This window comes from Onychomys torridus, chromosome 4 (assembly GCF_903995425.1).
Source record: "Onychomys torridus chromosome 4, mOncTor1.1, whole genome shotgun sequence".
Classification (NCBI taxonomy): domain Eukaryota; kingdom Metazoa; phylum Chordata; class Mammalia; order Rodentia; family Cricetidae; genus Onychomys; species Onychomys torridus.
Genome location: NC_050446.1, coordinates 15,547,982 through 15,572,636, shown reverse-complemented (window position 1 = coordinate 15,572,636; position 24,655 = coordinate 15,547,982). Strand labels below are relative to the sequence as shown.

Sequence of the window (24,655 nt, the reverse complement as noted above, 5' to 3'; positions counted from 1 at the left end):
GATTCTCAAGATGTTGCCTGCCTGCAGTCCCCTAAGTAATACAGTTCTACTGAACCCCATTTAGGCACAGAACACACCCAAACACTGATTTCCAACACAAGGAGTCCTAGGCTTTCTCTCCACTGCTGTCTGCCCTTCTCACTAGAACTTGCAATTGCACTTGAAGCTTATGAGGGCTGTGATTTGTCCCCAGGAGAGGATCATTTACCTTTTTGGAAGGTGCTTCTGTTTCCTCTTCCCACTATGGAACTCTATGGCTGAGGTTGTACTCAGGTTACCTCTCCATGTTCTCTCTCTTTCTTCCTTCTCTCTCTCTCTCTCTCTCTCTCTCTCTCTCTCTCTCTCTCTCTCTCTCTGATTTTTCAGGAATCCTTTTACTTCCCAAGGCTCTTCCTCTGTTTCTTTTTCTAAGATAAAGTCTATTATTTTAAATCGTGACTCCTTCCTGCCTTGCACAGAGTCAGCCTGCACTCAGCCTCCTTACCCAAAAGTCCAGTTGAATTCAGCATTTGGGAATATTATTCTACTGTCTTCTCGCTGCCATTATTGTCAGTCTTTGGTTTCCATGGAGAAAATGCATTTTTATTATTTGTTAGTTTTACTATTTGACTTTTGTCTTTAATTTTATGAAATCTCATCCCAGTGAAGTTATGAGTGCATTTCTTTTATATAATCCAAGATCCTTGTACCTGGGCCCATGACTGTCCAGAAATGGCTTCTTTTCATCCTTCTCTCCTTCTGTTTGGTACCAACACAGCCCATTTGCTTAGTTTTCAGAGATTAAAGAAAAAACTGGCTTCAGGGCTTTGGACCTGTTCCCTCCCAACCCCAAGCATGCCCAGAGCCCACACCTCTTTCTTTTTGTGTTGATTTGATTATGTTCTGAGCATGGATGTGTGCTATAAACTACAGAAGGCATGGCGGTCTCTCTATATAGTCCTGGCTGTCCCGGAACTCACCATGTAGACCAGGCTGAGCTCAAACTCACAGAGATCTACCTGCCTCTGTCTCATGAGTGCTGGGATTGAAGGCGTGCGCCACCACTCCTGATGATATAGCAATTTTAATGTTCTTTTCTTTCAGATCTTGAAAGGTTGCAGTAAAGCCCAAGCTTCAGTATTTCTGACAAGATGCCAGATGATGCCAAAACATCATTCACAGTCTATGCTTTAGAATCTAGTGTGTGCACAATTAAGAGTGTGGAAAGGTTTATTTTGAATACCTATCATTTGAACACAAGTATCTTCCTTTTGAACACTGACTACTGTCTTAGTTGGGGTTGTCCTTATAGCAGGGAACTTGATTAAGAGATGAGTCCAGGAAGTGCCATGAATACTAGTTAATTTTTTAGATAACTATGGCTGGGAGCAGCTAGGGGCCCTCTAAGAAGCCTGAACATTGTCCTGCCAGGAGACTGGGAGTCTAGGACTTTATCCACCAGTCCCTTAATTCGTTGGTAGCATGTGTCCCTGAGATGGAAGCCAATAAGATATAAAGGTAACATGTTCTGGGATCTATTGGAGGCAGACTGTGAACTCAGATATGGGAAAAAGCATCAAAATCTTTGCCTCAGTTTCCTTTTGGACTTACCTAATGATAGGCACTGTTGTCTCAGACCATCTGACAACTAGGCTTTGAAGGGCTCTAACAGGCACAAATAAGATAAACATGGCATAGTCAGGCCCTGCCTCCCCACCCCTCCCCACTTCCCTCTCCCTTGCTAAACCAGTAGGTTCTTAGGCACTTCCACATTCCTAAAGCTGGCCATCAAGGTCCACTCCCTTATTTGGCCACTTCCTTATGCCTGACTCCTTCTTGAGGCTGATCAAGGTCCAGCTATCAAAATTTCCTATTTGGCTACACCATGTAACATGTTCAATCAGAACCTACCAACGCACCCCAGCTCATCCTAATACCGACCTCCCCTTTTTCTCTTTACACATCATTCTTACAGACCCTTTTGCTGCTGTTTCTGTCCAATTCAACCACCTTGTCTCTTCACCTTGCTTAATCTCTTTGTGTTGGAAATGAGTGTTTGGTTGTGTTCTGTGCCTAAATGGGGTTCAGAAGGGAGCACCCCAAGGTGTGCAGTTTCCTTCAGGCTTCCTTATCCTATAACAAGATAATGACTTAAATCCGCTGAGGTGTGAGCAGGCAGTCCAGGAATTGGCATTGCTTTGGGTCAAGTTTGTTGGTGGAGAAGCAGCAGGCTCGTGGGCTGGGAGAAAGAGGAGCATCCCCTCTAGTCAGCCTAAGGTGACTTGTACCAGGTTAAAATCTACATAGGACTCAGGACAGGGTCTTCTCCACATTGACTCTTGCACTTGCTACAGGTTCCTTCTGAATGAGCAATATTCTAGTACCCCATTTTACATTACCTAGCCCAGTCATCCACCCTGGGGAAATCCCATAATCTTTCTTTCCTCAGCCAGTCAGAATCTGTAACTGTATTTCCTGCTTGCTGCTCTCACAGGCTTAGCATGCCCTGCCATTTCATGGCACTCTGATAAGTCACAGCCGTGCTACCGTTGACATTTATCCCAATAAAGACTCAGCGAGTCCTCTAGTACAAGGAACTAGTAATTATCTAGGGTGCCAGGCAGTCCCAGATCCTCTGAGGCAGAACTTCCTTCCTTCATGTTAAGGATAAAAAGGCATGGGCCCCAGTAGAGCCTGTCAGTGAAGCTGAGCACAGCAGGAGCTCTAGTTCCATAGTTACCAGACCCAGGTGCAGAGCCGCTGCAGTTCTGTAGTGTGCAGACACAGTTTCTCTGCAATCAGGTTGGAGATGCAGCCTGTGGTTTTCAGTCCCTGATCTCTGATCTCTTGCTATTTGGCTCTGACCTTGGTACTCTCAGTCATCCCGGACCTCAGGCCTGCCTGCATGGGAGTTAAAGGGGAGCTGTTTCTTTTGGGCAATAAGCTGAGTCTAAGGATGTAGAGGGATCTTGGTGAGACTTGGGTTAGAGAGTCTGACTGGCTATTAGGCTGATCACCAGCTCCTCTGATCTGGGGTCAAACTGGGACTTAGTTCTAACTCTGTTCCTCCCTTAGGGTCAATCTGCACATATATAACACTGGAGCTAGGTTGGCAGTTCTGAAACAATATCATCTTAATGGATCAAGGAAAACGTAAAGTGGGAAAGATTGGAAAATGGGGGTGGGGGGAGAAGGGGGTGTTCTGTGCCTTTGTCCTTACATATCTGCGTTTTCCCTTTCTGTACAGAACTAAGCAGAGAGACACCTTGGCTAAGACATATTCAGGACCTTAGTAGTCGTGTGTGGGTTCTTCATAATGATATCCTCACTGCAGTCCCTAGGAAAGAACAAACGGTTCCGGGTGAGTAGCCCAGGCCCTTTGTGGCAGCCCCTCTGGCTAATGTCGTGGGTCTGTCCTCAGCCTTTCATTTCCCTGCACGTGTGTTGGCTTTCCTTACCTGGAGGAGCATTGCAGGGCAGTTTAGTATAGAGGGCAGTCACAGACTTGGACAGCTATAGGATGAGTCAGGAGAAAGAGAGGTGACCCCAGGAGTGGAAGGTTGAGGAAATGGTGGAAGTCTTGTTTTCTGTGATGTTTCAAAAAGCCAAATAGCAGAGAAAGATCTACGAGATTAATCTTTGAGTCTATGAGATGCTGATTTTCTCTAATGGAAAGAGTTACCCAAATGGGACACCTGTGTGAGCCAAGTGGTAAGTGGTGGGGGACATGAAGGTTGGCAAGGCCCTGTTTCTTTGTCTCTAGTTTAGAGCAGTGCTTTGGAAACATGGACTGAACCCCGATTTCTGCTCTTGCATTCCCAGTCACTGTCACCTTACTCCCATGCCAATATCTGGACACTCTTGAGAAGGGCAAGGGGGATCCCCATATATCTGGGGCTGAGCAAGCCTGAACGCTGTCTGTTCTGCACAAAGGAAGGGGAGCACCCCGTGCTGCGGCTCAAGGTGAGTTTAGAAAAGAAGGATCTGCTCTTTGGCCAGGGGCGAGGAGCCCATCTGTCCCATAAAGCTCCCACTTGACAGAAACCCCAATTCCCAAATCTTTTGAAAGGCAATTCACAGGTTATCCTAACACCGATTTATTGTTCCCTGCCTGGGATGCATGAGGGTACATGCATCACCAAAAAACAAGAAGAAGCTATAGGGGTATTTGAAAGTAGCTTTCCAAAGTAAGTTTTTGTTTTATTTTACAAAAGTAAGTTTTGTCAAGGAGGAAGGTGTTTTAGAGTTACGCGTGTGTGTATGTGTGTGTGTGTTCATGTGATCATGTGTCTATGTGCAAGTGTGTGCATATGTGGGTATAGGTCAGAAGTTGACACTGGGTATCTTCCTTCATCTCTCCCCATATTATTATTATTATTATTATTATTATTATTATTATTATTATTATTACTGTTGTTGTTGTTGTTGTTTTGAGACAGGTTTCTCTGTGTAACAATCCTGGCTGTCCAGGAACTCACTTTTCAGACCAGGCCCCAAACTCAGAGATCCACCTGCCTCTCCAAGTGCTGAGATTAAAGGCGTGTGCCACCACCACCTTCCCTACATTATTTTTAAGACAGGATCTCTCACTAAGTCTGGGGCTCACCAACTAGGCTAGGCTGGCTGGGGCAGGGAGGGGGAGTGCGGGATAACTGAAACAGCTGGACATGTGGCACCTGCCTCTCATCTCAGTACACAGAGAGACTTTATCTTAAGACACTAGAAATATCAAACTCCAGACAGATGGACAAATTTGAAACTTGTGTCCTAATGCTGCTACTCTACTTTTAACATGTATTTGGGTGTGTGATTCTTAATACTCCAGTAAGAACCTGCAGTCTCCAGGCCTGCTTTAATAGGTGGGGACTGGTGTTGCAGACAGGTGCACAGCTGAGGTGGTGATGTTTCTTCCTGGGATCTCCTTCTCACCCGCCAGGAAGGGGACATAATGGAACTGTACCACCAAAGGGAACCTGTCAAAGCTTCCCTCTTCTACCACAACAAGAGTGGCACCACCTCAACATTCGAGTCCGCAGCCTTCCCTGGCTGGTTCATCGCTGTCTGCTCCAAAGGAAGCTGTCCGCTCTTTCTGACCCAAGAACTGGGAAAAACCCACATCACTGACTTTGAGATGATTGTGGTGCACTAAGGTCAGTCTTGTAATGGGTGTTATCTGCCAAGAGAGCTTTGCCTTTGCCTCCACCATCGTAGCCCTCAAAGTTCTTCCTTCTTACGTGAGCATTGTTGTCCTGGACCATCCTTTACTGGGAAGCAGGTTTGCTCATGCTATGCTGGTTAGTTTTTGTCAACCTACAACAAGCCAGGCTCATCTGGGAAGAAAAAAATATCCATTGAGAAAATGCCTCCAATATATTGGTTTGTAAGCAAATCTATAGGGCATTTCTTGATTAGTGATTGATATGGGAGGGGCCCAGACCACTGTGGTTGGTGCCACACCTAGGTGGGGGGTCCTAGGGTGTTTAAGAAAGCAAGCTGAGCAAGCCGTGTAGAGAAAGCAGCATTCCTCTGTGGTCTCGGCTTCAGTTCTAGTCTCTGGGTTCCTGTTCTAAGTTCTTGCTCTGACTTTCCTTGGTGATGGAAGTATAAAATGAAGTAAACCTTTTCTTTGCCAAGTTTTTGGTAAATGTTTTATCACAACAATAAAGAAGCAAACTAACACACACATCCAAGTGTGGGTTAAAGGGTAATAAAGTCTGAGCCTAGAATAGGAAGAAAGAATCTGTTGTTGGGTCTCTCACTCAAAGGTGATTGATGTCCTCCAACATATTCATGCAATGACCTAAATGCTGGTGTAGGCTGTCCGGGAAATAGTAGTGAAATATTGGGTATCTTTGTCACAGTCATATAGTTAAATCATGACACCATCACAAAACTAACAAAGAGAGTTCTAGCTATATACTATGTATAATATATATTATATTATATAGCTGCTAATACATAAATTAAGAAACATGAATGTGACCATCTGTTTCCACACTTAGGGGTTTTCAGACACATTGCTCTGTGGCACTCAAGATCTCTCAGATCCTGACAAGAAGCAACCATATACACCCCAACAAAGCAGAAGACTGAAAGGAAAGTTGAACCTTCCTGTGGCTGGCTTTCCTCTCTGTGACGGCTGGATCAGATGCAGAACATCTTACCATGTTTTCATCCAAAGCATTACTGCTGTTTTTTATAGGGAGTAAACTTTGTGGAATAAAATAGTTTATCTCACTTGCTTTATTGACTACAATGATTTTAGTGGAATAAAATAGCTGTATTATTTTTGCATTTATAAGGAGTTACAGCTTGAAAAGCAGGTTCACATGAAGCTCCTCTTGGTCTCTCTGTGTGTCTCTCTGTCTCTGTCTCTGTCTCTCTTTCTCGTGTGTGTGTGTGTGTGTGTGTGTGTGTGTGTGTGTGTGTGTGTGTGTGTGTGTGTGTGTGTGTGTATGTGTGTATTTGCATATATGTGCATGTGAAAGCCAGAAGCTGATGATGCGGGTGTCTTCCCTAATCACCCCCCCACACACACACCTTTTATATTGAAGTAGGGTCTTTCATTTGGGCTCAGGCTTACCAATTCAGCTAGGGGGCAGCTAGCCAGCTTGTTCATGGAGAACTCCCTGTCTCTACTTTCAGAGGACTAGGATTACAAGTGGGACACTGTGCTAGTTAGCTGTTTTGTCAGCTTGACACAGCAAGGGCCATCTGAGAAGAGGGAACTTCAGTTGAGAAAATACTCCCAAGAGATTGGCAAGTCTATAAAGCATTTTCTTGGTTAATGACCATGTGGGAGGGTCCAATCCACTCTGAGAAGTGTCACCTCTGTGCTGGTGATCCTGTGTTGTATAAGAAAGCAGGCTAAGAAAGTCATGAGGAGCAAGGCAATAAGCAGCATTCCTCCATGGTCTCTGCTTCAGTTTCTGCCTCCAGGTTCCTGACCTGTTTGAGTTCTTGCCTTGGCTTCTGTGGGGGTTTCAATGAGAATGCCCCATAGACCCACATATTTGCACGCTTAGTCCCTAGCTGGTGGACTGTTTGGGAGGACTAGGAGGTGTGGCCTTGTTGGAGGAGGTGTGTTGCCAGGGGTGGGCTTTGAGATTTCAAATACCCACACCAGGCCCAGTGTTGCTCTTTCTGCCTGCTGCCTGAGGATCTCAGAGAATATAAAGCTCTCAGCTATGGCTCTAGTGCCATTTATGTCTGTTTCCCATGAGATAATAATGGACTAACCCTCTGAAACTGTAAGAAGGCACCCAATTAAACGATTTTCTTTATAAGTGTCACCTCGGTCATGATGTCTTGTCACAGTAATAGAACAGTAACCAAGACAGTTTCCCTTGGAGATAGGCCATGACCAGAATGTGTAAGCCACATAAATCTTTTCCTCTCCAAATTGCTTTTGGTCATAATCTTTATGAAAGCAGTAGAAAGCTAACTACCACAGCCACCATGCCTGCCCAGCACTTACATGGGTACTGGGGATTTGAACTATGGTTCTCACACTTGAGCAGCAACTACTTTACCCTCAATTCCATCTCCTCAGTCCCAAGTCTCTTATTTTTTAGAACTAGCAAGATTTCTAAGGAAGGTGGTCTCTTCCAAAACCAGGTTCTTCAAGGCCCAAATATGGATGGCTAGGACAAACAGGGCTCCATTAATACAAATTGTATTCTATATGTCAGTGCACGATGCAGATACATAGTTGAATGAAAATCTCCTGTCCCACTTATAGAAAAGGGATTGAAAATAACTTTGCACTTGTGGTGCTTTGGATGAAAATGGCCCTTATGGGCTCATTCATCTATTTGAATGTTTGATTTCTATTTGGTGGAACTGTTTATGAAAATAATGGTAACCAAGACAAGCAGTAGTGTAGAATGAACAACATTCCAATGACTTTAGGCAACTAAGTGACACAAAAGCCTAAATACTTGTATTAACTTAGAAATATTTTCATATTATTACCTAGAGCATGGCACGGAAATGTGATCTTCTTGTCAGACAAGCTACGTTACAGTTAGTATTCTCAATTCCTGATTAACTTTTTCTTGAATAGTATTAGATATCCATTAAACTGATTAAAATATTCCAACTTGCAAACAGGACTTCCAGATTTATTAAAAATATTCATTAAATGTCTTAGAATAACAATGCTAAGAATGACAAATGAATGATGAACTCTGGTTAAAACTGAAATTACATTTTATTTTGTTCATTAAGTTATCAAATTATTGTAATAAATTTTAATTCAGCTTATTCAATAATTATAAAAAAAGAAAGAAAGAAAGAAAGAAAGAAAGAAAATCTCCTGCCCCACCCTGGAATGTGTTTCTGTGAGTATCTTTTGAGTTTTTCCTTTTAACTCATCAACCATAAACTGACTTGGCTTTCATGTATGGTGAGCATATTCATTTTTGAAGGTTTATCCTTTCCTATATTCTTTTAAAGTTTCTTTTAAAATATTTTTAGTAATTCTTTGAGAATTTCCTACAATATGTTTTGATCACATTCACTCCATCCCCAAACTCTTCCCAGATGCACCCCTCTTTCCCTATCCACCCAACTTTGTGTCCTCATTTTTTTGTTTGTCTATTTTTAAACCCATTGAGTTCCATTTTTGCTGTGTTGCAGGAGGCAGATGCATTCAGGATTTCCTTTTATTATGTGTACACACGCATGCGCACATGAAGTTTAGTTCTTTGGAGTGTGGTCATTGATAAAATAATCTTTTAAGTCCTGCTGGAAAAGATTGTAAGTCAGAGCCCCCTTTACCTTCAATGAAAAGGGCCATATCAGGTTCTCTCATCCATCACCTGTGCTACAAAACTTCAAGAGAGAAACTGTTAGAATCATATTTTTTTAACCTAAAATTTGTGCCAAATCCTTCTGAGAACACATCCAGGTAGACTTCAGAAGAACTAGGTGTTACTCATCTACCACAGTGACAACTGAGTACTACAAGAAATAGAACTCAGAACCCCTCTTGCACATTTCTGTTAGACAGCTCTTCTATAATGTTTTTTAAACCAGTTTCTATTCAGGTCTTTTAAAAGTTATCTGACATCTTTTCCTTGGTTCACTTTTTAAACAATAGAAATAACAATGATCTTGGTTTTATAGTGTGACTTAATGAGAGAACCAGACCACAAGAGCTGGGCTGAGGCGAAAAGGCAAAGCTTTACTTGGGGTATGACTGTCAGGCTGTCCCCAAGAAAAGGGAATGCAGCACCACCAAAGAGGAATTTTGGGTTTATAGGGTTCTTTTAGTTGGGTGGGAGTAAGGCAGGAGAGTATTAAGAAAAAAGGTACTGTCTGTCTCGGGCAAAGGAGACTGCAATAAGCAAAATCTTATGGAGGCTGGGGGATCTGGAGGCTGTGGTCAAGCTGCTCTGCTGAGACAGGGGTCATCAGACCCCTGACAAGTGTACATTGTTCCATTTTCATTGCCCTGAAAAGGCTGGATCCCACATGGGTCACCCACCTTGTGTCTTAGGTGACTCTTTCTTGGGCCAAATACCTGAGCCAGTCCAACAAGTATGATCTCTTAGTCAAGATTTTTCTGACTGCTTGCTTACCTTGACTGTCTACTGTAACAGGTCTTCCTTGTCTGACTGTCTTTCTTTAGGGACTGCCAGCCCCCAAATAAAACACAGAGACTTATTAATTATGATAGCATAGCCTTTAGCTTAGGCTTGTTCCCAACTAGCTCTTATAACATAAATTAACCTGTTTCTATTAATCTATGTTCTACTATGTGGCTTTTTTTTTTAAACCTCTCCTCCATTCTGTATGTCTGACCCCCTCCGTGTCTTATTGACATCTCTCTTGTGTGCCTAGATTCATCATGAGTTCCTCTCTCTGCCCAGAAGTCCCACCTTACCTCTCCTGCCTAGCTATTGGTCATTCAGCTCTTTATTAAACCAATCACAGTGATACATCTTCACAGTGTAAACTAATATCCCACAGCAGTCTACTGTATTTAAACCAAGACTTCGCATTTAAAGATATTCACATTTTTGTTACTAAAATGATTATCATTCAATATAGACATTATAAAACATCTGGGTTTTAGGTGAACAGAGGCTTATTGTAAGCCTTTCCCCAAAACCTCCCATTTTGGAGGCACCTCTATTTTAGAGCCAAATTCCTAGACCCACAAACATAATACTTCCTATAAAAAGAGGAGATTAACTGGTCCAATCAATTTAATTCCTGTGTTGCTATTGATGTTTAAAATGTCAAAATACAACAAACTTATAGACATCACAATCTGTCAGAGTTGCCTCTATTTCATATCACTGATCCTGATGACCGTCTGTCTTATACATGTGGCTAGATGTCCCATAGTACAGGAACTCATCATACCTACCAAACATAAAAACTCTAGTTAGTGAACTCAAACTCCAGATGTTATATGCCAAAGAATGAAAGGTTCCGTAACCCCTGTAGCCTTTTGTCTACATAGGTAACTTTGACTCTAGTAACTCTTATTAGAGATAAACCAAAGGTTTGGGGTCGACTCTTTTTATCCAAATTATACCAAAACCAATCAATCTCTGTTGAAAACAGCATTTGTGGTGCTTTTTAAAAATCAGAGAAGTCCAGAGTTGCAGTCAGTGAAAAGGCATGACTGAATTCTCACATCTTGTAGGGGCAGTATCATGTTTTAAAGTTTCACAGCTGCTTCATGTCAGTTCCATACTCCATACACAATGGTAATACCACAACTACATCCTGTCAAAATACTTTAATTTTCGGACAATAGGATTTAAAGAAAGGGCACTGGGAAGAGTTAGGAACCAGAGGCTCAAGAACTTTCCGGACTCTTGAAAAAGGGATTTGAGCGTATCGTCAGACACTAAGCTGGCCATTGGTGACCTGCCCTAGGCTCTAAGGAAGTGAAGCTTGCTGGAAGGAGCCATTTTACCAGGACGTCACTGTTCACCCTAGAAAAATGTCTTCTCTGACTGCAGGGAGCTCCTATGTTCAGAAAGGAAAACTTCCAGGCACCTGGCTTGGTAGACTCTGCCAAATGGTTCTGCCATTTCACTTCCTGTTTTCCTATTCTGGGTATTTCCCTCATCTTCTTCCTTTGAGATTCTCTCACTTGGTTTGCAACTGTCAGGTCCCCTTCCAAAGCATCACAAGGAATAAGCATTCTAGAGACAGGCACCTGCACATGCTCCTTTAGCCGAAGGCCAGAAGCCCTGCCTCAGCAGTCAGAACACAGCATGTTTGTTGTCAGAGAAGCCACCAAGACCAAAATACCTGTGGATGGGCCCCTAAGCACTGTTCAGCAGGAGGCAGCTGATGCCTGTTCTTACAAACCCCACCATTAAATTAACTCTAGCCATGGATAAGGCTCTTTGACTTCAAAAGCTGTTTCTCATTGAGCAGAGAGTTGATGTGACCATAGTCATTGTTCCTCATATCAAGGCCAAGGCTGAGAAAGACTGAAGATTCTGCATCATCAGGCAACAAAAGGAAAAGTCAGCACACTACTCATGAGATTATATTAACAAGGCACAGACAAAGCTAGATGCAAAGTATCAGGAACCATATTTTTTCCTCCAAGGATTGACTGGTAGAGGAGAATGGCACACACACACACACACACACACACACACACACACACAAATTAAACATATGATTTAATTATTCATGTAAAATAGCATGATGAATGACTGTTACTTTCTTATTCAAACAGAGATTTTATTTCTTCCCACTATGGGAAGTCAGAGCTAGGACTGCTTGGATTCTTAGGAGCCCCAAGAATGAAGCATCTCTTTCCAAATTTGCTGGAGGTTAATAATCAGTGGTCACAAACAGCCACAGTCATAGTTAGGGTTTTTATTGTTGTGAAGAGACACCATGACAACGTGTCACACTGAGGGAAGCTTGAGCAAAGAGACCTCAAAGCCCACCCCCACAGTGACATTCTTCCTCAAATAAGGTCACACCTCCTGATAATGCCACTTTGAGGGGGGGGGGGGCATTTCCTTTCAAACCGGCGCAGCCACTATGTCCATCCTGAGCCCACATTACCAGATAAAGGCACTCTATGACTGTCTTAACTTTATATTTTGAGAAGACACAGTCTCTGGATCAACTTCACATTCTTAACCATGATGCAAAACAAACCCTGTCCACAGCACACTTCTTGCTTTGATATTTAAACATTGTTTCACCTAAATGCCACATAAATGCTACTCTTCTCCAAGTTCTCTGATGACTGTCTTCCAGGAGTAAGTCAAAAAGTTGGACTTTGCTGGACTTCAGAGGTGTCTCTGATGATTGTAGACCCATACAGTTAGGACAGTGTGATAATTAGGCCTGAGCCCATCACAACTGGACCCTGGTGGCACACTCGAGTATGCATCATGATATTTTATCTGAATAATTAAACCACATTTGCTGTCCCAACCAATATTCCATTCTCCTTCACCAGTACTGTTAAGATGCTTATGACTAGTTGGTATTTAAAGCTGAACCCAAATATTAGGCCTATCTAGAGTAAGAAGCATCCATTAATACCAGTGCATTGTGGAGTGGACCAAGGATTAGACTTTTGCTATATTAATCTCTAGTCTCTTGGGAAGGGGTAGGAATCCTTCACCCCATCATCAAGTTAAACACCAATTGGGAATTAAGACCAAGGCTAGTTATTTATAGACTAATTTATTATGAAGAATGTGGGTTCATTCTACAAGGACCATTTGCCTAGCTGACACCCATTTGTGGGCAGCTTCTCAGTGCCATGTGCCCTGCCTTGTGATAATGGACCTCATAACAGTGGAAATAATAAAGGAGCAGTATAATGTGGAGGCTTTCTTCATATCATCTGGTTCTCAGTGGGAAGTAGGTTGACAGCAGCCTGGCCATGAAATGTGTTTCTCATAAGACCACATGTATGTTTGAGAGAAACAGGGATAGGGTCGGTGATTACAAAGGAGTTGTGCACAGATAGGGATTCTGTTATTCTCTGTGATGTCAAAGGTTGGGAGCAGGATGGTGGGTTTTACTTTGAGTAGAGCTAGTCACATTAGTTTTTCATTAGCATATTGAGTATCTGAGACAATCAACTTACAAAGAGGAAAGTTTTGCTTGAGCTCACACTTCTAGAGGTTTTGATTCATTTAACTGACTAGTGCATTCAAAAGATATTTATTAAGGATATAACAGACTCTACACTGGGGACTGGTGACACAGTGGTTAAATTGGCAAACATCCCAGCGACCAGGTTCCTTATAAAGTAATGGGGAAAGAAAGGGAAGGCAAAGGCAGAAAAATACAGACAACTTGTGTAAAGAAAGACTGGAGAGAGAAAATACAAGTGATGGAAGAAGAGAGCTTAGGGCATGGTGGTTAGAAGATGACTCAAAGGAGACAGTGCAGTACAAACCAACTATCCAGGTATAGGGATGTGAAAGAGCATCATACATGTAAAGGTCTTGAGGCTATAAAGAACTTGGCATGTTCAAGGAATTGAAAGATTAGCATAACTGTTAGAGAATGAGATTCCCAGAATAGGGAGGTTGTGCCTAATTATCTAGGCAAGTCTGCCAAGTATGTGCAGATGGAAAGACTGGGAGAGTCTAAATATTGGTAGCCATGTAGAAGATGGATTTAATGGGTGTAGCTGAGGATGAGGGCATCATTCAGCAGCTGACCCCAATCCAGCTGAACTGTGGTGTTTGCCTGGTGAGTGGTGAATGTCAGGGTTCTTACACAAGGATGGGTAGAGTGAGATGTAGTTCAGAGGCAATCTGAAAACCAGCTTTCTGATGGAGTGTTGGGCTTTAGGAAAGGGAGGGATCAGTGATGACTCTTTGGTTTCTGTCTTGAGAAACTGAGAAGGAAACTGGGTGTAGGGTCAGGCAGGCTGTGGGGAGCATTAATGGCTCCGCTTGCCACATATCTATTTGTAAGCTATGAGACAGTACAAATCAGCACAGTTCCAATCCACAGTCTGGTAGAAAGTTCTAGGCCAAAGATCATCTGTTAACTTACACCTAGAACTTAAGTTCATGGGACAAGTAGTGCCACCTAGTGAAAGAATATGGAAGGAGAAGCAATCAAGGTGACTCCACGGCGGCTTCAACCTTTAGAAGTCACATGAGGAGCAAGCAGCAAGCAGGATTAGGAACAGACACCCAGTTAGGGTAGGAAAGCCAAGGCAGGACTTGGTGCAGAATATTTGGTATATGAGTAAAAGGTGTGAGGGGAGTGGAGCTGTTTCTAGCACTGTCTGAGGTGAAATGCCAGTGTCCTCTGGATTAGGCAACGGACAGAGGTGTTATCACCGATTGCTCCAAAAATAGGTTTGGGTGGAAAATTAGACATAGAGTGTGCTGAATAGTGAGCAGCTTATTAATAAGTGATGAACAAATTACAATAACAATGAGATATATGTCTTTTATACTGAGCTAACAAAACTCTTATAATCTAAAAGCAAGTATTAGACAAGCAAGATTAAAGACACCTTGGAAGTGTTTAAATGGGGGAAAGCCATACCTAAGATAGAGAGCTCTCTTGAAAATAAAGAATGTACCTACTCCATCGCCCCTCAATTCACTCTTCTAAAGAAAGCCTTGCATGCATATGCAAGATATGCAGACCTGCAAGGAGGTCTTCAGGAGGATGCACATCGCCACTGTTTATGACACAACCTCCCTGTCTATCTCTGAAGGAATGGCCAAGCAACTGACACTGAAACAAGCTTGTTGGAAACTTGGCAGCCACTGTGGAGAGTGGACTACAGCTATGCATGCAGGATAGACATCTATTCAAACATATGGCTGGGTGGGGAAGTACATGTAGTCTATCATACCAACCAGGGAAATATATGGGAATAAGTAACACACAAACTTAGAGACACACAATGGCACACAGAGAAATGCACTGAGTATTTTCTTTCTTTTTTTTTTTTTTCTCCCTAGACAGGGTTTCTTTGTGTAGCTTTGGAACCTGTCCTGGAACTCACTCTGTAGACCAGGCTAGCCCCAAATTCACAGAGATCTGCCTGCCTCTGCTTCCCGAGTGTTGGGATTAAAGGCGTGAGCCACCACTTGGCAGCATATTTTCATATTGAATAAACCAGAATGATATCAACACATAATAGTGGCTACCTCTGAATTGAGGAAAAGAGAAATTAGTATTTTGGGGTATACAATTTAGATCTATTTGATGGATGTATTTTTAATAGCAACAATATTTTAAAGAGTTATTACAGTTATTTGTGTGTGTGTGTAAGTGTGCATGTATAGGGTGTGTGTGTGTGTGTGTGTGTGTGTGTGTGTGTGTGTGTGTGAAGGTCAGAAGACAACTTGTAGGCTTCAGTTTTCTCCTTCCACCATGCAGGTCCTGGGGGTCAAACTCAGGTCACCAGAATTAGCAGCAAGCACCCCCTCTGAGCCATCTCACTGGCCTGACAACATTTTTAAAGCAAGAAGAATGAATAGTGTAAAAAGAAATTAGCTTTAACAGAAGTTGTGAGTTTTCAAAACCCGAGATCCTTGCCATGTGCTTGGTGACTGAACATCTAGTAAGATAACTAGCACTTGGTTACCTCAGCAAGGTACTGGGCAATCATGACACACACAAATGACAATAAATGATGATGACAATATGGAAAAGGGTAAACTAATGATGGAAATGTGAACTGATCCAGCCACTGTGGGAATCAGTATGTAGGTTTCTCAAAAAATTAGAAGTAGATCTACCATGTGACCCAGCTCTGCCTCTCCTGGGTATGTGTTTACCTGAAAGGCCCAAGTCAACATGTCACAGAGATACTTGCACATCAGTATTTGATGCAGCAATATTCACAACAACTAAGTGAGGAAACAAGCCTAGGTGTCCATCCACAAAGGAATGAACAAAACAAGTGTAATAGACACACACACATACACATATATAAATTTTCAAGACATCAAAAATAATGTTCTGTAACTTGCAGAAAAACTTGAGATACAACTTGAGATCATCATATTAAGTAAATGAAGTCTGTTTCAGAAAGACAAATATTCCTCTGGTTTGTGGTTCCTAGATTTTTTTTATAGCTTCATAAAGCATGTTGAGATATATATCATGAAAGTAGAAGTAAAATAACCCTTTGAGACAAAGGTCAAGGAGGGGGCAGTTAAGGAGCAGGAAGGCAAGAGGGTAGAGGCAACATATGACCAAAGTATGTAATGTACTCGAGTGTCCTTTTGTATGTAGTGCTGTGAGTAATGAATGTCTGCCAGTAAGGAGGATAGGGGAGCTGTCCCTTCTCCTTTACACTGGGACTGGAAGATCGTGCCTTAGAGAAACAGCATTTTGTTACCACACATTTTAAGTTGACATGCACTAATACTCATCTTTATGGGAGCACACTGTGATGTCTACGTGCATTTGCGCCCTGTGTAATGCCCACTTGTTTCTATCGCTACTTCCCATCCCTAAAGGTGACCCAAAGGTGGCTTTTGTTTCTTCAGCATGTCCACTTTTGCTCCTTCGTCATTGACAGCGAAGTGATTTCATTGCCTGCTGTTTATATTATATTATAAACAAAATCAAGATACTCTCCTTGACCCAAGTCAGTGACATGGGGTTGTAGAGGCTTTAAAATGGATTTTCCAAATAACGAAGGAAATAAGATGTGAAGAAAGGAAAAGATATCGATGCTATCTCAAATATATGGGAGGAACGAATAGATGGAAGAGAATAAGAGCATATGAAACAGATTAAATGGCTTTGTACTCAGGTTGCTGAATGGAAGAAATTCAGGGGAAACCTGAACACAAGGGTGAATCTCCTCTCTCGACACACTCTCAGCAGTCCTAGGCTTGAATATGGTCACTATGCCTCCAGTTTAAGAAGGAAAATTAGCATCAGCATCCTTTGCAGTATTAGACTATTTCATAAACTACAGGAAAAGTCATAAGGACATGTGATTCAGAGATTAGAACAGGAGAAATGACACCAGGTTGTGTCCTTTCTCCATGTTTTTTTCTTGTGTGCAAGTGCGCATACACTAATTCTTTTCAGGCTACAGACAGGCAAGGAATCTGTCTTTCTCCTGCAAATCTTAGGGCATGGCTTTATGGAATTGCTTTCAGATATTGACCATGCAGAAACCCATTACTCTTGAGCCTCCTTCTCTGCTCCCTAGCTTATATTCAAGTGACAAATACTGTGTACATCAATCCAGTAAGGCAAACGGGATATGTGGACACTTCCTGAGTCTGGTGCTGCTCCCTTGTTTTTCCTCCTTCACCATGGCACCACCCTCCCCTCCTGTATCAAACACCAAAGATAGCTCAGGTAGACAGGTTGTCTCTCTCCTACTCATGTCCACTGTCTATGACACTTCTGGGCTGTTTATGGACACAACCCAGGACTACAGTATGTTTTCAATACCACTGGCCATTCTTTCTATGCACCTCTGTGCTTGGAGAACTCAAAATCTTTGTAGCCTGCCCTACTATGTGATGACCTTCATTGTTGAAAGTCCCTCCTTGTCATCCTTGGAGCCATCTTATTCTTAGTCTTTGCTCTGCCCTAGAAAAATATTGTCTCAACAAATTCTTTGGACTCTTCCTCCTATGTCACTCAGATGTTGCTCATGTTCATAAAGGTATGTGATGGAGGGCTTGGGACAAAGTACAAAGCCTCAGACTATACCCAGAGCACTCTGAGAGGCAGGCAGTGAACACTATTTGCTGGGGGAGGGGGAGCTCCAGGAACAGTCAGTTCTGTTCCGTCTGCACCCACCTCTTCCTGAGTGGGCACCCTTTCATGGCCACAGCTCCCTGGGGTCACAAGTACCATATGAAAAAGAAGATGAGGAAATGAAATGAGATGTTACTAAGCAGCCTTTCTGGCTTTTCAGCTCCATGTTCCTTGAGGAGCTTAATATCTACTTAGACATTTCTTGGAGATGGATGCTGCCCCTGCCCGACATTAGAATGTAAGATCTTGCCAACACACTTTGGTATTGAAGCAAAATGAGCACAAGATGCAGTGATAATTTATTTTAGCAACATTTCTTGAGGAATTGTTATGCAGAAGTCAAGAACAAAGCCAAACACAAGAAAGTAAAATTGCTGTGACTTCAAAGAAGAAAAGATGTTGCCTTTGGCTGGAGAGATGAAGTGTGGCCTCCAAACACTTCAGATTTGGGGTGTCAAGAAGACCCTAAATAACAGGCATTGCAGGACAAGGCAAGCAAAAGGAGCTGGCCATCTCTATGAAGAAGCACAGTGTAGGAGTCTCTCCCACATGCCCCAGCTCTGGGAATCCTGCACCAGGCCATAGCTGATGACCTGAAGCAGCCATATGGAGCTCAGAGCACAGATGAGATGCTGCTGCTGAACCAATGCCCCTTCCCACTCACTGTCACCCCTGCAGCCACCAGGAGCAGCCACAGTTGCTGGGCCACCACTCAAGCCCCAGCCAGAGCACTGCCTTGCACCAAGAAACCTGGAGAAGAACATCCATCGGGACCATGAAGCAGCTTCTAGGAAGGGTTCTCAGTCCCAACCTTGGGTTAACAGACCCAGCCTACAGCACAGAGCCTCTATTGCTGGGGAGCTCCCTGAGGGCTGAAGGCACAATGGTCATACCACAAGAGCCAGCAGCAGCCTGGAGCTCTAGCGGATCCTGTCCTCAGTCGTCCTGCCTAGCTGAAGGATCACCCTGACTCTGGGAAACAATAGTATATCCAAGAAGAGTCTTGGTAATAGTCCAGTATTTGTGGTATTTCAGAAACCAGAGACCTTGTACCAGACCAAAGACTAGTTACAATGGCTATTTGCATAGGAAGCTCTTTGAACAATACATACATACATACATACATACACACACACACACACACACACACACACACACACATATGTGTGTGTGTGTGTGTGTGTTGGTGTTCATGATCCATGCTAGGATTGTGTTAATGTTTGTGGTCTGCACTGCCTCTGGAGGTCAGAATGAGGTCCATGGTCCATGATGCCACCAGAGACTATCTGGATGTGTGACATACTATGTGACACACTACAGTCTGCAATGCCACTTCAATACATAATGGTGTAACAGGAAGGTGGGAAGAATGGAAGAACAGAGTAGCGTGTGTGTGTGTGTGTGTGTGTGTGTGTGTGTGTGTGTGTGTGTGTCTGTGTGTGTCTGTGTGTCTGTGTGTGTCTGAGAGACAGAACTAGAGACACAGCAATGACAGGTGTTGGGAGCATGGCTGCTGTGGACCAGAGAGCATGTAGTTCCCAAGTAGGACAAGCAGGGGGTGATCAACAGCCTGGAGCCCTCATAGGCTCTGCCCCTGAACACGCTGTCTTTTGTGGTCGCCCTGACTCTCTGAACAAGAGCAAGATGTCCAAGATGGAAAATGGTTCAATTTCTGGATTGGACCCTCTCAACAAAAACCTCCATGATCCATGCTGCCACAAGAGGCCAGGTTGTCATACATGATCCAGACTACAGCCCAGGCTGTGCTGGTATCTATGGTCTGGACTGTCACAGCAGGCTGTGTTGATGCCCATTATTGCTACCCAAGGCCATGTTAGTGTCTGTAGTCCAAGATGCCACCTGGTGCCATTTTGATGTCCATGGTTCCTGTTACTGTCAGAGGCCATGTCAGCCTCTGTGGCCTGCACTACTGTTGGAGAACATATGGATGTCTGTAGCTGGAAGTTTTCCTGTGTCCCAGCCAGCCAACAGTCGGAACAAATCTCTCCCACTCAAATCCCCCAAGTAAACACACAGAGGCTTACATTAATTATAACTTCTTGGCCATTTGCTCAGGATTATTACTAACTGGCTCTTATACTTAAATTAACCCATAATTCTTATCTATTTTTAGCCACATGGCTTGGTACCTTTTCTCAGTTCTGCCTTGTCATCTTGCTTCCTCTGCGTCTGGCTGGTGACTCCTGACTCAGTCCTCCCTCTTCACAGAATTCTTCTTCTCTGCTCACCCCACCTATACTTCCTGCCTGGCTACTGGCCAATCATTGTTTTATTTGTCAACCAATCAGAGTAACACATATACACAGCCTACAGAATAACATCCTACAGCAGATGTCAATGGTCAGTGTTGCTGCCAGAGGTCATGTTGCTGTCCGAGGTCCACACTGCCATCAGAGGCCATGTTGATATTTGTGGTTTGTGTTCTTGCTGGAGGCCATATTGATGTCCTTGGTCTGTGCTGCCACCTGAGGTCATATTGGTGTCCCTCATCAGTGATGTCACTGGGGGCCATTCTGATGTCTGTGGTTTGTGTTACTGCAGGGAGCCATGTGATGTCAGTGATCCCTGCTACTGCCAAGAGGCCTTGTTGATGTCCATGGTAGGTACTCCCACCAGAGCATAATGGTGTTTGTGATTCATACTAGGACTGTATTAATGTCTGTGCTACATGCTACCAGAGGTCAGAATGAGGTCCATGATCCATTATGCTGCTGGAGACTGTGTGGATGTCCATGGTCCATGCAGATGTGGGAAACAGTGTGAAAGTCCATGATCCATGCTGCCACTGGTTGCTATGAGCAAGGAAGCATCTGTTGCAATGGTATTGATGACTGCCGACTCATAACTGAGATTGAAAGACATTGAAATCTTTTACAACAACCTCTCCCCCTCCCCTGTCCCAAAAAGAAACAGTCTAGACAGGAAACCAGTAAGGAGAGTTCTTAAAAATTATGATGAAGATGCTGAGGCATGGCTCTTCACAGTTGTTGGCTTCTACTGGGGGGATGGGAAAGGATTCAGTTATCTTTGAGGGGCTGGCCACTGAGAGTTTGACCATGTTCCAATTAGTACATGGGCAACACAAATTGTATTTGGTATATTTCAGGGGGAGGGCACAAGAGGGGAGAGAGTAGACCTAGGTGGAATGGGAAGCAAGTGTGATTGGATGCATTGTATGAAATTCCCAAATGATCAATAAAAATAATGGGGAAAAAGAAAGAAGAGATAATAGGCCGTGCGGTGGTGAGGCACACCTTTAATTCCAGCACTTGGGAGACAGAGGTAGGCAGATCTCTGTGAGTTCGAGGCCAGCCTGATTTACAGAGCAAGTTACAGGATTTGTCGGGGCTACACAGAGAGAGAGAGAGGAGTCACAACAGCTGGGCTATGCAGAGGTGTATGTGTTAGAATCACATGTGAAGGCATTAGCTTCTGTTAATTTCTATACAGAGGGAAGAAATCCAACACAGGTATGGACAATACAAAAGAAAATAGAATCTCCTTTTCCAGAGCAGATCCTGAGGTAAAGGTTTGCATGTGTGGCAATGAAAAGTTATTTCAGAGATCCCAAAAGCCAGCTCATGCACCAGGGATGGATCCTGATCCTACTGCCAGGGGACCACTTGAGTAGGTCAAGCTACACAACTGTCCTGATTATGCAGAAGGTCTAGTCCAGTCCCAGGAAGGCTCCACAGCTGTTGGTCTAAAGTTCATGAGTTCCAACTAGTTTGGTTTGGTTGTCTCTGTAGGTTTCCCCACCATGATCTTGATGTTCCTTGCTCACAGAATCCCTCTTCTCTCTCTCTGACTGGACTTCTGGTGCCACTACCTATGGTGGGACACCTTGCACCTGATGTAGGAGGACAGGCTTGGACCTGTCTCTACTTAATGTATCAGGCTCTACTGACTCCCCGTGGGAGGCCATACCTTGTTGGAGGAGGGAATTGGGGATGGGTTGGAGGAGGGAGGCTGGAGGGGCAGGAGGAGGAAAGAGAAGGGGATCTGTGGTTGGTATGTAAAATGAATTTTAAAATTCCTTCAATAAATAAATAAATGAAAGAGAGACAGGAAGGAAGGAAGAAAGGGAGGGAGGGAGGAAGGAAGGAAGGAAGGAAGGAAGGAAGGAAGGAAGGAAGGAAGGAAGGAATGGGGAGGGAGGAAGAAAGGAAGGAAGAAAGAAACAAAGAAACAAAGAAAAGTTCCTTCAGGGAAGAAGAGTTGGAGCTGGGGAATTGAAAAGGAAAATGAGGGAGATGGATGCAGGGAGAAGTTCTCCAGTTCAGTGTTTGGGACTCTACCTTACTCCTGCTGAGACTTGCCAAGGAACAACAGAGAGAACATCATAGAATTGTGCTGGAGAGGAAGAGAAGAGAGTAGCTATCCCTGACCTGCCCCCACATACACTGGTCAAGAGTTCTTCATAGAACACATCTATGTTTGTGCATATGTGTGAGCACCAAGCAGTACCTTTAACTCTCCTTCCCCAGATGTCCTAGGGAACAGGAAGAAAGACCAACATGAATGAGATAGCAAGCTTCTGTGGCAGGTAGTTTGAATGTAATTGGCCCCCATATGCTCATAAGGAGTAGCATTATTAGGAGTTGTGGCTTTTGTTGGAGTGGGTGTGGTCTTGTTGGAGGAAGTGTGTCACTGTAGGGGTGGGCTTTAAGGTCTCATTTGCTCAAGCTACACCTAGTTCAGTTCACTTCCTGCAGATCAAAATACAGTTCCTTCTCCAGCACTATATCTGCCTGCACACTGCCATGTCCCACCATGATACTGAACTGAATCTCTGAACTGTAAGCCAGCCCCAGTTAAATGTTTTCCTATAAAAGAGTTGCTGTGATCATGGTGTCTCTTCATATCAATAGAAACCCTAACTAAGACACTGTCATATAATGCCTTCTTGAAGCTTGTTGCATAGAAATGACAGGACTAAGAGGTAAGCTATGAGATGTAAGGCAGGATTCAAGGAACATCCCGAACAGAATCTCTGGTGATGATGTTACAGGAGATAATACCAACACAGGTTTTGGAACATATTTCTCCTGACCAAGAACTTTGAGCTCAGCAGTGGGTTTGCAGCATTGCAAGGTCTAAGGCGCCGCTTTGCATATTGGGGTCTGAAGGAAGAGAGATGCTCATGCTCATGTTTGTATTCAGGATTCCACAGTCTTTTGCAGTCTGTGTGACTTTTAGCTAAAGCAACCCCCTATCTTAGTCACTGTTGTATTAGTCACTGTGAAGAGATACCATGACCTCAGCAACTCTTAGAAAGGAAAACATTTTTTTTTGTTTTTTTTTCTTTCTTTTATTATATTTGTGTTTTAATTTTACACATCAGCCATGGGTTCCTCTGTCCTTCCCACTCCTGACCCCGACCCCACCTTCCCCCCAGCCTCTCCCCTCCATTCCCATCTCCTCCAGGGCCAAGACTCCCCTGGGGATTCATTTAAACCTGGTGGATTCAGTACAGGCAGGTCCAGTCCCCTCCTTCCAGGCTAAGCAAAGTGTCCCTGTGTAAGCCCAAGGTTCCAAGCAGCCAGCTCATGCACTAAGGACAGGTCTGGGTCCCACTGCCTGGGTGCCTCTCAAACAGTTCAAGCTATTCAATTGTCTCACTTATCCAGAGGGCCTGCTCCAGCTGGGGGCTCCACAGCCCCTGGCTCATACTATACATCCTCTGTAGACTGCTGGCAATGGTCGAGAGAAAGCCTGATCTGACCTGGTCTGGTGATCAGATGGCCAAACACCCTAACGGTCGTGCTGGAACTCTCATCCAATAACTGATGGAAGTGGATGCAGAGATCCTCGGCCAGGCCCCAGGTGGAGCTCCAGGAGTCCAGCTGTCGAGAAAGAGGAGGGACTGTAAGAGTGTGAATTGTTGAGACCAAGAAGAGCACAGGGACAAACAGCCAAACAAATGGAAGCACATGAAAAGAAAACATTTAATTGGGGGCTTGCTTACAGTTTCAGAGGTTAGTCCATCATCAATTGATGGGAATGTCGTTTTGTATACTGTGAATGTATTACTCTGGTTGATTGATAAATAAAATGCTGATTGGCCAGTAGCCAGGCTGGAAGTATAGTATAGGCAAGATAAGCAGAGAGGAGAATGCTGGGAACATTAAGGCTGAGTCAGGAGTTGCCAGCTAGACACAGAGGAAGCAAGATATGAAGGCAGAACTGTGAAAAGGTGCCAAGCCACATGGCTAAACATAATTAAGAATTATGGGTTAATTTAAGTGTAAGAGCTAGTCAATAGTTAGCCTGAGCTAATGGCCAAGCAGTTTAATTAATATAGGCTTCTGTGTGTTTACTTGGGTCCAAGCAGCTGCAGGGCCACAGGAGCTGGGCAGGACTAGAGAAAACGTCAGCTACAATCAATCACCATGCAGAGAGTATGGTGGCATGCAGGCAAATATGGTGCTGGAGAAGGGGCAGAGAGTTGTGTATCCTGATCCATAGGCAGAGAGAAAGATTCTGGGCCTGGCAATGGGCTTTGAAACCTCAAAGTCCACTCCCAGTGACATACTTTCTCCAGCAAGGCCACACCTCCTAATTCTTGTAATCCTTTCAAACAGTTCCACTCCCTGATAACTAAGCATTCAAAGTCTATAGGGGTCATTATTATTCAAACCACCATATGCTCACACAACAGGCTACTGACTTTAAACTGGCCCACAGACACTCCTGAAATTCCAGAAAACACAAGAAAATATCAGAGCTCACCTTCAACTTCCAATCACTTTACAAAGTTAAATAGACAGTATAATTAGTTTGAAATCCAGATAGATGTGAATTACTCTTTGAAATTTGGACTCAGTTTATATTCAGTTTGGTTAATATTCACCATAATAAAAGTGTACACTGTGTGTCAAATTATTAGCTGATGATGTTCTGATTCTATTGTGATCATCAAGACACATAA

The 24,655-nt window shown here is 43.5% G+C and overlaps 1 protein-coding gene across 1 annotated transcript; it reads left to right on the top strand.

Annotated features, from left to right (window-relative positions):
• The first annotated feature begins 3,116 nt into the window (after nt 1-3,116).
• Il36a (interleukin 36 alpha) lies at nt 3,117-5,128 on the top strand. The gene is given in 5 exon segments (XM_036183366.1): nt 3,117-3,132; nt 3,227-3,340; nt 3,802-3,860; nt 3,862-3,942; nt 4,916-5,128. Coding segments are annotated over 5 exon segments (483 nt in total).
• Nucleotides 5,129-24,655: the final 19,527 nt, after the last annotated feature.